This window comes from Myotis lucifugus, unplaced genomic scaffold (genome assembly GCF_000147115.1).
Source record: "Myotis lucifugus unplaced genomic scaffold, Myoluc2.0 scaffold_100, whole genome shotgun sequence".
NCBI classification, from domain to species: Eukaryota; Metazoa; Chordata; class Mammalia; order Chiroptera; family Vespertilionidae; genus Myotis; species Myotis lucifugus.
This window is the reverse complement of record NW_005871148.1, coordinates 2,204,612-2,217,976: the sequence shown is the minus strand read 5'-3', so window position 1 is coordinate 2,217,976 and position 13,365 is coordinate 2,204,612. Positions and strand designations below refer to the sequence as shown.

The 13,365-nt window shown below is 38.8% G+C and overlaps 1 protein-coding gene across 3 annotated transcripts in view; it reads left to right on the top strand.

Moving 5' to 3' along the window:
- The window catches only part of GNA13 (G protein subunit alpha 13), a 29,497-nt gene extending 18,134 nt beyond the window's left edge, over window positions 1-11,363 (top strand). For all 3 annotated transcript variants that reach the window (XM_023756956.1, XM_014458885.2, XM_023756955.1), the window contains exons 3-4: window positions 1,109-1,159; window positions 5,709-11,363. In XM_023756956.1, coding sequence (XP_023612724.1) covers window positions 1,109-1,159; window positions 5,709-6,281 — 624 coding nt within the window. In that variant the 3' untranslated portion in view covers window positions 6,282-11,363. The remainder of the gene's footprint in view (window positions 1-1,108; window positions 1,160-5,708) is intronic.
- Window positions 11,364-13,365: the final 2,002 nt, after the last annotated feature.

Below are 13,365 nucleotides of genomic sequence, written 5' to 3'. Positions count from 1 at the left end.
GTTAAAATAGATGCACAGGCGATGGGTTTACTATTGACATATTAAAATGAATTATTAAGTAAAATATTTGTTAATACCTTGGTTTTACTTTTTAATATGGTAAATAAATACCAGTAGCTATAAGCCACATGAATGAAGTCTCTTTGGGTTCCTCAAGAATCTTAAGATGTGAAAAGGGATCCTGAGATCAAAGAATGTGAGAACTGCCCTAACCAGTTTGGCTCAGTGGATAGAGCGTTGGCCTGCGGACTGAAGGGTCCCAGGTTCGATTCTGGCCAAGGGCATATACCTTGATTGCAGGCACATCCCCAGTAGGGGTGTGCAGGAGACAGCTGATTGATGTTTCTCTCTCATCGATGTTTCTAGCTCTCTATCCCTCTCCCTTCCTCTCTGTAAAAAAGTCAATAAAATATATATATATATTTTTAAATGTGAGAACTGCTATTTTAATTCCTTATGACTGAAAGTGTGGTCCCAGAAATCACTTGAACTATGGGAACTACTCCCTCCCCCACCCCATCTCCACTCCAGTCGGAACTACAGTATAGCAAGATTTTCCTGTGATTCTCCCATACATTAAGGAATCCCAGCCTTCAGGGTATTCCGGCAGGGGAAGTGCCTCAGTAGAAATCCAACAGGCAAAGTGAAAACACAGGGAGAGAGCACTGGGAGATTCCAAGACCCAGAGCCTTCTTTCCTGAAATGGTTTCCTCTGTTAAAGTATTGCCTGTAACTGGAAGATATTTTATACGGTATTCTCACCTCATCTCTGGTTTGCTCTTGTCTCTGAAGATAACCACCGTTGCTATAAACTTAAGGCAGAAAAATGTAGACAAACAAAAATCCCACTTAAAGTTTAGTTGATATCAAAAGCATACATGCAATCCAAGCAGATGATCACATTTATGTAAAGCATTTGTGAAATTAACCAGGCTGTGGCACTTTGTGGCAGAGGCAGACATTTATATGTTTTTAGTGGGGTTAGTGTTCAGTCTGAAACAAACTATGTTTGGATTAAGTGTACAACCAGACAGTTTAATATAAACTGTTGTAACAAAATCTTCCATTTCTCAGCCCTAATAACTGTTTGTTTTCTTCTTGCTTTTAGGGTGAATCTGTAAAATATTTCCTGGATAACTTGGATAAACTTGGAGAACCAGTAAGTTTTTTAACTGAGTGTTCAGTGCCATTTGAAAGCAATAGTCAGGATATTGATGTCAGGAAATTTAGAAAAAGTATGTATCAGGCTATTTGCTTCTCTCTGTATCCTAGTGGCAGTATTCTGACTGTTCCCACTTCATTTTTTCCCCCTCTACTATCCAGATCTCTGCCATTTCCTTAAAGAATTGCCCTATCCACTGCTTTATGAAAGTAAAACTGTTTAGAGAAAGAAGTTTATGTTTGAAAATGAGATTGCATTTTATATGTTCTACTTTACTGTCTTTTGGGTTTTTTGTAAACAGAAACAGGAAGAACACAGTGAGTTCATTGATTTTAAAACCTTTCAGAAAACGGTATTTTCCAGCTCGGGGCCCCTTTGTGTTGAGTTACAGTGTAGGAGGGCTAGATACTGGAGGCCCAATGAAGAGACTCCACATTGTAGGAGAAAGAGTTTGTGATTTTCCTGCCGTGTATCCCTCAGAGCCAGCAGCTCTCAGCTGGCTGTGGCTGGCCCTGGCCTGTGCCACCGCGGGCAGAGCAGCTGTACTGTTTGTTCTCCGTATTGGATTCATGCAGAAGACACCACTGGGAGAAAGGTTCTGCTGCCTAGAAAATGTTTGGAAGCCATTGCCTTAGAGTCATTTGTTACCTGCTAAGTTTAGTGCAGTTCTGTTTTCCTCCTCTTAAAGCTAATTTCTGCTATAAATTTTAATATGATCTCATGGGTTCTTTGAGATATTTAACTTTATAACTAAAGGAAAGCACAACATGAAACCCATTACAAGTAGGAAAGTAACATACCGATGGATCTAGGACACGTGAAAAAGTGCTCTCTTTTTATTCTAGCAGGATAATTTTTGTATTTTCCCGTATTTTGCTAAATTGTATTTGTCTGCCCTTAAAACTGGTGTTTTTCTCCTACCTGTTTCTTACACACAGATGTTCCAGAAGTTGGGATCCCCATATTTATCTGTTTTTACTCAGTCCACATCAGTGAAACTTTTTATTAAGTCTTATCTCATTATCACTCTTCCATCTGGTCAGATTATAAGCCTTAAAAAAAGTTAAGAGAATCCTTAGTAGATAAACTGATTTTTAAGAGTTTTTTTCATGTTTTCCAATCCAAACACTGACCTGCTCTTCTTTTTTACTTTTGAAATATATATATCTTTATTGATTTCGGAGAGGGCGAGATAGAAACATCACTGATAAGAGAAAATCGTGAACCGGCTGCCTCCTGCACTATAAGGGAACAATCCTGCAACTTGGGCATATTCCCTGACCAGGAATCGAACTGTGACCTTCTGGTTCATAGGCAACGCTCAACCACTGAGCCACAGCGGCTGGGCTGACCTGCTCTTCTTTTTTTTTTTTTTTTTTTTTTTTTTTACACTAAGCAACCTACAGGGTTGTTGTTTTTTCCTGCTCGTCTTAATTTGCCTTTTCACATACGCCTTCTTTGAGCATACTGTTTAAAGTAGGTCTCCTCCTCTTGTTTTCAGGGTCAGCCCTTGCTTGTTTCAAACCTCCTTGCTCTTATTACTGCAGTTGGTTTACTTAGTTCTATGCTTATTGGTCTTTTGCTATAGGCCAACTCCAGTAAATTTTGTACTAACTGCTTGGTGTCTTATATTGAGGACAGTTCTGAGGCTACATCTGGAATAAAAAGGAAAAAGTGCTGTAATCAGTTGGTAGTTGTAAAGGAGGGAAGAGTTGTAAACCTGGCTGCGCTGCACATCGGCCACCCATTCTGTACATATTAGACAAGTCACAGGATTGCATTTGCTTCTCCATCTCTGACTGTGGCACCAGGGTCATTGAAGCCCTTCTGTGTGCCCAGCCCCATGACCCTCTGGTAGGTGGAACAGCACCTAGGCCAAGGACCTGGGTTCTGCAGCCAGACCACCTGGGTTCCAATCCCAGTGCTATCACAGACTGGCTCTGTGTGACCTTGGGCGTTTCTAAACGAGTTTTTTCATCCCTGTCATAGGCATAGTAAGAGAACCGACCACATAGGGTGTGGGACAGTTACATGAAATAAACCCCCTGTCTCAGTCTGCTCAGGCTGCCATAACAAAATACCACAGCCTGGGAGGGCTTAAACAAAGACATTTATTTCTCACAGTTCTGGAGGCTGGAAGTCCAAGATCAAGGTGCTAGCTAAGGAGGGTCATGAAAGCCAGTCAGAAAAGTTCAGATCTGATGGAGTTTGGGTGGTTCCGAACTCACGATGCAGGAGGGGTCAGTCTGGGGGTGGCTTAGAGATGGAACCAAGAGGTGCAAGGCATTCAAGGCAGAGAAACTAGTGAAGAGATGGTGATCCACGCCTGAGATGAAAGAAGTGGGGACAATAAGGAGGAAAGGAAAAATGTAGGAAAGATTCAGAGAAGGAACAAGAGGATTTAATGTGAGATAGGAGATGACAGAGAGGCTTAAAGAATGCAGACATTGTTGAAGGGACAGGAAGTAGAAAGGAGAATTTACTGGTTGGACTTGGAGGAGTTGGTAAGGAAGAAAATGAGTTTTCTTATTGAAGACATTGTATTTGTGAATAGATTGTCAAGTGCAAATGAATGGTGAGCATTTAAAAATGAGACTGCAGAGACTTGAGTGGAAGTTGACCTGCCTGTCACAGCCTTGTTGATTTCCCTCTACAGCAAGTGGCCGTGGTGGTGGCAGCGGTGGTGGGTGGTTTGCCCACCCCTGTGCTAGGTAGTAACGTAAAGTGTGCCAAACACGACTCTTAAGCACTTCATTCCTTTAACTCATATAGTGCTCACAGCACCCCTAGGAATGTTACTATATTTTACAAATTAGGAAATTGAGACAGAGAGGTTAAGTGACTTGTCCAAGGTCACACAGCTAGTTTTAAAGCTGACTCTAGAATTCACATTCCTAATCACTATTACTGCTACACCATTTAGCATTAAATGACATTGTCCTGTGTTTTATGCTTTGTGAATTAGCCTTTATCTTCCTAACTAGAGTGTTAGCTCCTAATTAAGGCAATAATAAATATGTTTTTATATTTTTGGAATTAGAACATTTTAAAGAAAGAACAATTCAGGGCTGGCATGTTTCTGAGGCATCTGGCACACAAGTGCACTGTGAATTGGTACCACCTTCCTAGAAAGCAGTTGGGCATTTAGTGTCCAGGGTTGTCAAAATGTTTATAACCTTTGACCTCATAATCTTATTCCCGATTATTTAGATGTTTGCATGAGAATTTTAATTGCTGCACCTCTATTAATTAAAGCAAAAAATTGGAAACAACCTAAATGAGCACTAGTAGGAGAATGTTTCTGTAAATCATATCACATTAATCCATCGATGTAAAGTAGGTAGGTATGTGAACAACAGCTAGAAGGAAACCTGGAAATGCCAACACTTTGGAGTCCCAGAGTTACTTGATAAAATGGCTGTTGATTACAGATAACTGTGAACTGCCTCCTTTTTTTCTTTACTCCAACACGCTATTTTCAGGAGATAAGTTTACAATTGGCATTGTAAGGACACTTTCAGAATCATATTACACTATTTGGAAAGACATAAAATGCAGCATTGGAAATAACAGCACTGTTTTTAAAAACTTGCCTTGATTCTAAAAAATATGCTGACCTTGATGATGAGAATTTAAGGCTCTTCTGTTCAGTATTGCCAAAAAGCTGTGTCAACGTTCTGGAAAAATACTAGCCTGAGAAGAGAGAAAGTCAGTTATACTGCATAACAAAGGGCACTGGTACGGTAACCGGTGACTCGTGAGACCAGCAGCTTCTGTCTGCTCAGGGTCTGGTAGTTGTCTGAGCCTGCTCACAGAGAAAGGCTCATTTGACCTTTGCATAAACTGTCCCTTAGAGGCAGGTAGGCAAGCCATCGTCACCTTCATTTCACAGGCAGAAGTGCTGACAGAGTAAATGACTACTTGTGTCAGTAGATGAGACAGCTGGAACACAACTACACCATACCCTGGAAACAGACCTAGAAAGTGGCCAAGTAAAGTCAGCTAATTAGTTACAGTAGAGGAAGTGTTTTCTACGTTTGTAGTACAGCAGCGATGATAATAACATGGAGTGACCAGCATAGAGGGTCTTAGTCACTGAGGCGGTAAAGGAATGTTTAGTGTGGATCAGAGAGAGGCAGAACCTAGAAGTGATCCTCCTGAATTGACATTCAGACCTCAGGAGCAGGTGTATGCATGAGCAGTTGGCTGAAACTAAGAGTGGGTTATGGTGGGGAGTTATACTGAAGGCAGATACACAGCAGTTGGTAGATAAGACCTTACTCAAATTTGAGCAGGAATGAAAAAAAATAAATAGGTGCTGCTCATTTGTAGTGAATTTTGAACCAGTCGTCGTACACTAACATTTTAATATATTTGGCATTGTATAATTGGAATAATAATAGTATTGATGCTTTAGTATTATTAAGAGGTGTCGACATGTTAAAAAGATAATTTTGCTTGCATATCCATTCACTAGACACTTAGTAGAACATTAACAATTCTAATTCTGGTTCCTGAGTATAAAAGCTTTTTTTTTCCCCCCCAGAATTATGTTCCATCACAACAAGATATTCTGCTTGCCAGAAGGCCCACCAAAGGCATTCATGAATACGACTTTGAAATTAAAAATGTTCCTTTTAAAATGGTCGATGTAGGTGGTCAAAGATCAGAAAGAAAACGTTGGTTTGAGTGCTTCGACAGTGTGACATCAATACTTTTCCTTGTTTCCTCAAGTGAATTTGACCAGGTGCTTATGGAAGACCGACTGACCAATCGCCTTACAGAATCTCTGAACATTTTTGAAACAATCGTCAATAACCGGGTTTTCAGCAATGTCTCCATAATTCTCTTCTTAAACAAGACAGATTTGCTTGAGGAGAAAGTGCAAATTGTGAGCATCAAAGACTATTTCTTAGAATTTGAAGGGGATCCCCACTGCTTAAGAGACGTCCAAAAATTCCTGGTGGAGTGTTTCCGTAACAAACGCCGGGACCAGCAGCAGAAGCCCTTGTACCACCACTTCACCACTGCTATTAACACCGAAAACATCCGCCTGGTTTTCCGTGACGTGAAGGATACTATTCTTCATGACAACCTCAAGCAGCTTATGCTACAGTGATATACAAAAGACTTGCTGTTTTAATGCCTTTTTGTCTTTTTTATTGTTTTCTGTTTGTTTTGTTTTTTCAAATAGTTTACAACAGGAATTAGAAAAATCTTGATGCTGTGTTGAAGTTCTTGGAAATCTGAGTCCTTCTTCTGCAGACTTTGGTTTGTGGCTGAAAGCTGCTGAATAACAACACATTGCCAATATCTGCTGAAGTTTAGGCTTTGATCAGTTTCGCTATGGCTTCCATTAGAGTGGAGTTGTCATTTTCTGCCAAACCTCAGTCAAGGTATAGTTCAGGCTTTAACACCGTCCACTTTAACACCGTCCTGTAGCGCCAAGTATAGCAGGTGTCCTTGAGTGTTTGTAGTATGAGGTTGAGAATATGCAGTTCTAAAACAAGTAAGATACCTTTTGTCTGCCTGACACATAGCAGCAACACTCGTGCCTAGCTTTATGGTGACCTATTTTGAAATGGCTATTGGAAAAAATTTTGATCTTAGGAATGACATTCTATAGATTCACCAGATTTAGCGTTCATGTATTTTTCATTACATGCATAACAGTTGTTTTGTTTTAAAATTTCTGTGGTTCCTAAAGGTAATGTTTTTAGTGTTTTAAAGTTTACATGAGGATTTCTGGTTTGATGCTAATGGAAGTTCACAAATGGTACGGGGGAGCAAAAGGCAAGCAAGTGCCATATATAGTGTTTTGGTCGAAGTTATGAGTGAAATACAATTTACCCTTTTCATATTTAAATATCATGTAATAAAAGTGTCGGATGTGAAACATCTTGGCCATGGCAGTAACTAAAAATTGCAAGCAACTTGATAACAGAACTTTCTAAATAAACATAACCTTTCCAGATGTTATGTGTTTTACTCTCAGACTTTTAAATCCTGTTCCAGATTATTTGGGGCCTTACTGTAGGAAACCATTTTGCTTTTGTTTTTGTTTTGTTGTTTTTTTAAGTATATTTTATTGATTTTTTACAGAGAGGAATGGAGAGGGATCGAGAGTTCGAAACATCGATGAGAGAGAAACATCAATCAGCTGCCTCCTGCATACTCCTTACTGGGTATGCGCCCGCAACCAAGGTACATGCCCTTGACCAGAATCGAACCTGGGACCCTTGAGTCCAAAGGCCAACGCTCTATCCACTGAGCCAAACCGGTTAGGGCAGGAAACCATTTTGTACCATCACAAACGCTTTTCTTTTGCTCTCCTGTCTGTTCCCATTAACTCAGAGAGTGGCATTTTTGGGATTTTTTGTTGTTCATTTGGAGCTTGCAGTATTTTTGTATCAAACTATTCAAGATACAAGAAGGTATCATTTCAAATTCCTACTCATTCTTGGTATGTCACTAAAAAAGCACAGTTATGTGCATGTTCATTTATGAAATTCCAGCTTTATTGAGGTGCATTTGGAATGTTTTAAGGATATTCCTGAGAACAAGAGATAATTTTTTTAGTTCACACCAACATCTGATTGCATTTGACCTCCCTCCATTTCTTACCAAATGAAAACATACCCATGCAATAGCTTTTTGATTCCAGATACACTCACAGCAGACTCTTCAGAATGGCTGGTTTGCAGTACTGAAAATCCTGGCTTGCAGGGTAAGTGCTGTGTTGGAATTGGATTAGGGAAAAGATGGACAAGGCTGGGGACAGTTTGGAAAGTGGCAGCTTTTCTCCTTCTCCTGAAAATTGTGACTAAGACTGTGATATTCGTCACTTTACTGTATAGCTGACTGGGTTCTCAGGTATTTTCTTGGCGAGGAAGTTCTTGAAAGATGGGTGAACATTATGAGCCACCCACCGTTACGACAATGGCTCTTGGTCTGTCTTGCTGTCTAGTATGAGATAGGGCTTTTCTCTGAGCAAACCAGGGATTGTTCTTGCATACCTGACTTTGCTTGCATTTGCAGTTCCATCCATAGTCACTTCCAGTATTTTCATGCCTTGGTGATATGTGACCTCCAGACCTATCGCCCACATGATAATGCAAGTGTCCATGCATGTTTAAACATCTAGTGCTTCTTGCCAAAAAGAATACTTTGTTTAAATTCATAGAATAATTTCAGTGCTTCTGAATATCATGTGCACAGTAACATTTGGACTGTGTGGTGGAGAGTCTGTGTGTAAATTTAGCTAGTGGTTTTATGGAATGGCCAAAACATTAACTCCAGCGAGGGGCTGAAGTGAGTTCCCTATGTGAAGAGGACACTTGGTCTGTTTATGTTATATTTAAGATTTGTGACGTGAACCATAAATATTGCCTGACAAAGCAGAAATCACCAGTTTCCCCATATTGGCTACCAACAAGAAACATTGAAACACCAAACAGATATGGTATTATTTTGGGCAATTGTGATTTTCTTTCCTGATGTGTGTGATGTCTCAGAGTCAACCTTCTTTTATGGTAAAATCTAGAATACACTTTGAGGCAGCAAATTACTTATATTTAATGGCTGGCTTGTTTAGACATTCAGTAGAACTATGAAGTTCAATCTGAATGCTTTAGTCCACTCTTTTTATATACTGTATTTTTAAACTGGTTGAAGGAGTCGTTATACCTATATCATGCAAACCAAATCCTTTTGAAATACCACTATATGAAGATGGAGGTGACAGTTAGTAAACAAAATTAAAAGGGTGCTCATAGCTATGCCAGTTTACCCCTAATCTCTAAAAACATGATTTAAAGTTCTTTCATGTGTTAAGATTTTCTTAGACTTCATGATTATTTGGAATAAGATGTGCCTAATTTTCTTACATTCTGTTCTTAAATCTGAATGTCTTCTTGTTTAATTCTTAAGAAATGCTACAAAATATCCTCGTTGACCTTGAAGAACTTTGTAGTATACAGAGTTGCCTTACATTACAAATCAAAGAACACCACAAATTTGGGCCTTGATTTTCATACAGGAAAAGGGTTTTGTCAAATGTTTTCTGAAGATCCAAATAATTCAAAGCGTGCCTCTGCTGCTTAAGTATTATTTTTTAATAACCTGAATCATTGCTTTCTGCCAAATACTGTGTTAAGTTTAAATCTTCATTTCAATCTTGTCTGGAAAGGGCACTGGATGGCTGGAGTGCAGCCGCAATCTGAGAAGGCAGTGAGAGTAAAAAGGGGCCAGTTATTTATTTTGTTTTCTTTGAAGTTTCATTGGCATGTATTTTACAAAGTTAGGAGCCTCTGGTGAATCACTCTAGTGAGGTTGTTTCGGGAAATGCTTGTTCAGTTGGTGGCAGTGGTTGGCTTAAAGTAGAAGAAAGTAAGATGACCTTACTACCAGAAATGACTAGAAATATTAATTTAGATTTGACAGAAATCATATGTCCTATAATTTTTTGTAAGAAGGAATAAATCTTCCAATGTATACCCAAATACTTGTATTTATGCTTTTGATGAAATGTATTTTCAGCATTAATACACATATCCAGTTATGCCTTATTTAGATGAACAATAAAGTCACCAAGTTAATGTTCTGAAACTCAAATCACTATTTGAGAAGCCCTCAAATTGGTGCTTTCATTATATAATGATACATTTAGACAAAACCCCAAACCAAGCCATTTGCAACAAGATTTTCTCCACTGCAAATTTGTAGCAATGTTATTTCTGTATATGTAATGAGAAAGCTAAATTATCAGTGTTAACTCTTGTTTGAATTCATGGAATCGTGCCTGTAAAGTTCAGTTCACTATTTGTAACAAACTCCCTAATAAATCTAGAGAAAGTTACTCTGTTACCTTTTCATTTCTTCTAGTTTTATTTGAGGAATCAGGACAGAAATTTTGCACATGTCATTTTCAGTTGGAGATCTACTTAGTGCTGAGCCACTTTATCTCCTGTCATATCAACAGGTTAAGTTCCATTAGTCACCGACAATCTGGTCATGTGCTGCTTTACTAACAGAAAAATGATAGGATACAGATTGGCTTTCTGTCCAGTAAACATGAGGAAGGGAGGGATTGTATGTATGTGTCTCCATGTCCCAAATAATACCCGTTATTTTATGGTACGAGGCTAGGGCTTAATAAGTTTATGCTAGAAATTGAAGTATAAGACTAAACCTGAGCATTTTAAACAAGTTGGCTTTCATGGCTCTTTCATGGTTTTTTCAAGTACCACCACGTTGATATTAGCCTTAGGCTGGTAAGTGATTCTTAACATCATATGGAGTACAGTGTTTGTACCGCTAGCATGCTTATGTCTGTACTTGAATGTATAGTTAGCATTGAAATAAATATGTTCATTCTTATTTCATCCAGGTCTAGCCATCTGATTTCAAATGCCAGAGCTTATATGGACCAAAAAAGCATTAATGATAGGGCAGTATTTTCTGGGTTGATTAGAGGTTTTGAGACATACTCGAATCTGTTCATAATGATCATTTCCAGATGGATCAACGTATGCTGACCCACTATGCATAAATTTTCAATCAGTGAATATCATGATAGAAGTAGGCTATTTTCCTTGCCTTTGTATTTTAAAAGCTTATATATTTCTTGCCATAGTAAGTGATACATTTGTCCTCAGTCATGCCCATTTGATGGGGTAAGGGGTTAATTCATGGAAAGTATATGTAAAAATGCAACAAACTAACATTCCCCCTTTTTTGTTTTACCTCTTAAAGCAGAAGTAGAAAATGTTTTCACTGGCTTTTCTGTACAGTACTACTATACAGTGGGGAGAACTCATTTACCACAAGGAGCCTTATAAAAAAGTGTATTTTGTAACAACCTCATAATACTGTACCTAACCAAACATGCTTTGTATTAGTTCTGTATAAAAGTATTTGTGGCTTAGGATTTTTTATACATATATCTTTTTATAACTTTCCAGGAACTAAGCACATTATCTGATATTGTAAATTATTTTCTGTCAGTGCTTTAGTTCAGGGTTGGCAATAAATTATTTCTAAAGGAGGTCTGAAAGTGGCAAGGACAGTTGGGTTTTATAAAATGAGTTACTAGTTATTAAGGCTTTTTACTTTTGTACATATTTTGCAGAATTTTTGCCTCTTGCTTTTAATATTTGCTTTGTAAAGATTACTGACATTTAATAAACATTTATAAACCTTGCAATACTATGCTGTTATTTAAACTATTTGCTAAATGTAAAATGTGAAGCAGGCATTTACTTAAAATTTGAAAGCAAAAGTTTCATCTGGTGACTTTAAAGCACAGAAATCTCTAGTTCGGCAGATCTCCCAATAATACTGTGCCTTAGCATTCCTCTGTAAACGCTTCCTTACTAAAGATGGAGATGTGGGCTTCATCCAAGGAAGTTCCCAGACTCTTACTACGTTTTCATGTGGGAATTTTTCCCTGTGATCCTGTTAAATTGCTGAAATTGGCAGGATGGTGTTTCTGGGCTCCTAGTTTGTTCACCTGCAGAAGTAATGCTGTTGTGTCTATTGTCCAGAAATGGTGTTTTAAAAACAAACATGTTACCACTCAGTTTTATATTTCAATACGTTTTATTTTATAGAAAAGTTGCAAAGATACTAGAACTCCCCTGTTCTCCATTCCCTTTATAAGTTTCTCCAGTTAACGCCTGGCGTTCTTATGGTACATTGGTCGTAATTAATGAACCGACATGCATACTTAATACTAACGAAAGCCCGTTCCTTATTCAGATTTCCTTAGCTGTTCCCTGATGTCCCTTTCTGTTCCAGATTCCATCCAGGATAGCAGGCTTCATTTAGTTGGCATGTCTCCGGGCTCCTCCTGGCTATTGCTGTTTTCTCAGAATTTCCTTGTTTTGATGGCCTGGGCAGTTCTGAGGAAGAGGAATACTGATCAGGTACAGGCATATCTTTACCGCACCTCACAGACGTTGAGTTTTTTTTTTTACAAATTGAAGGCAAGACCCTCCACTAGCAAGAGATCACCACTCATTTTACTGTGGTGGTCTGGAACGGACCCACAGTATCCCAGAGGTATGCCTGTTTTTTTTTCTAGATTATCCTTTTATTGGGATCTTTGATTTATTTATTTTTTCTCATGATTAGACTGGGTTAAGTGTTTAGGGACCACAGAAGTAAAGTACCATTCTCAAAATCCTATCAGGCACACCGCTCATCTTTTCCCTTTACAACATCAGCTAAATTAGAAGGTGTTAAATAAACGTTGGCATATTTTTTTAAAATATATTTTTATTGATTTTTTACAGAGAGGAAAGGAGAGGGATAGGGAGTTAGAAACATCGATGAGAGAGAAACATCCATCAGCTGCCTCCTGCACATCCCCCACTGGGGATGTGCCCGCAACCAAGGTACATGCCCTTGACCGGAATTGAACCTGGGACCCTTCAGTCCACAGGCTGACGCTCTATCCACTGAGCCAAACCAGCTAGGGCTACATTGGCATATTTATACCTTTTCTAAACTGGCATAGGTTGGAAGCTGAGCATGAACTTTTCTTCCCCAAAGCAGATTGAAGGGCTTTTCCCCACAGTTGGGATTGCAAAGCAGGTGGCGATGGCCGGGCTCCAGGCTGGTTGGCTCCAGGCCTTTCTGGCAAATTAAAAATTCTGTTCCAAGGCCTCAGCATTAACACTTTTCACTGTTGGTCCCAAGAGAAACCGAGAGAAAAGTTTGGACTTAAAAATATCTACAAATCTAAAAATGTCTAGAACTCTCTAGATTGGAAACAGGTCACTCATTAAAGGCTTGAGATTTAAGATCTTTTAAATTGACTCTAAACGGAGCATTTGAATCCCCAAAACAAACCAAGAAGTCTTCTTATGTTATTGCTGGAACAAAGCAATATTCATTGCTGTCAAAGGAAATTGCTAAAACTCAAACTATTATCTAGGAAATTTTTGATCCAATTGGCACAATCACACCATTAACACAGGATGTTCTCTTGAAATCACCTGTTCCACTGCCCCAATGTTCCTTGTTGGGAGGGAAAAGAGAGACTATGGTCTCAAGAACGCAGGAAACTCAAGTGTTTGTAGGTTAAACCAGAGTTTTGTGTTGGTGATGGGAAATTTGGCAAATCCTCAAAAAACAACTGACCTAGGGCAGTGTTTTAAAATTCACATTGTACATTTCCCTCAAATTAGTGGGGTACCTGA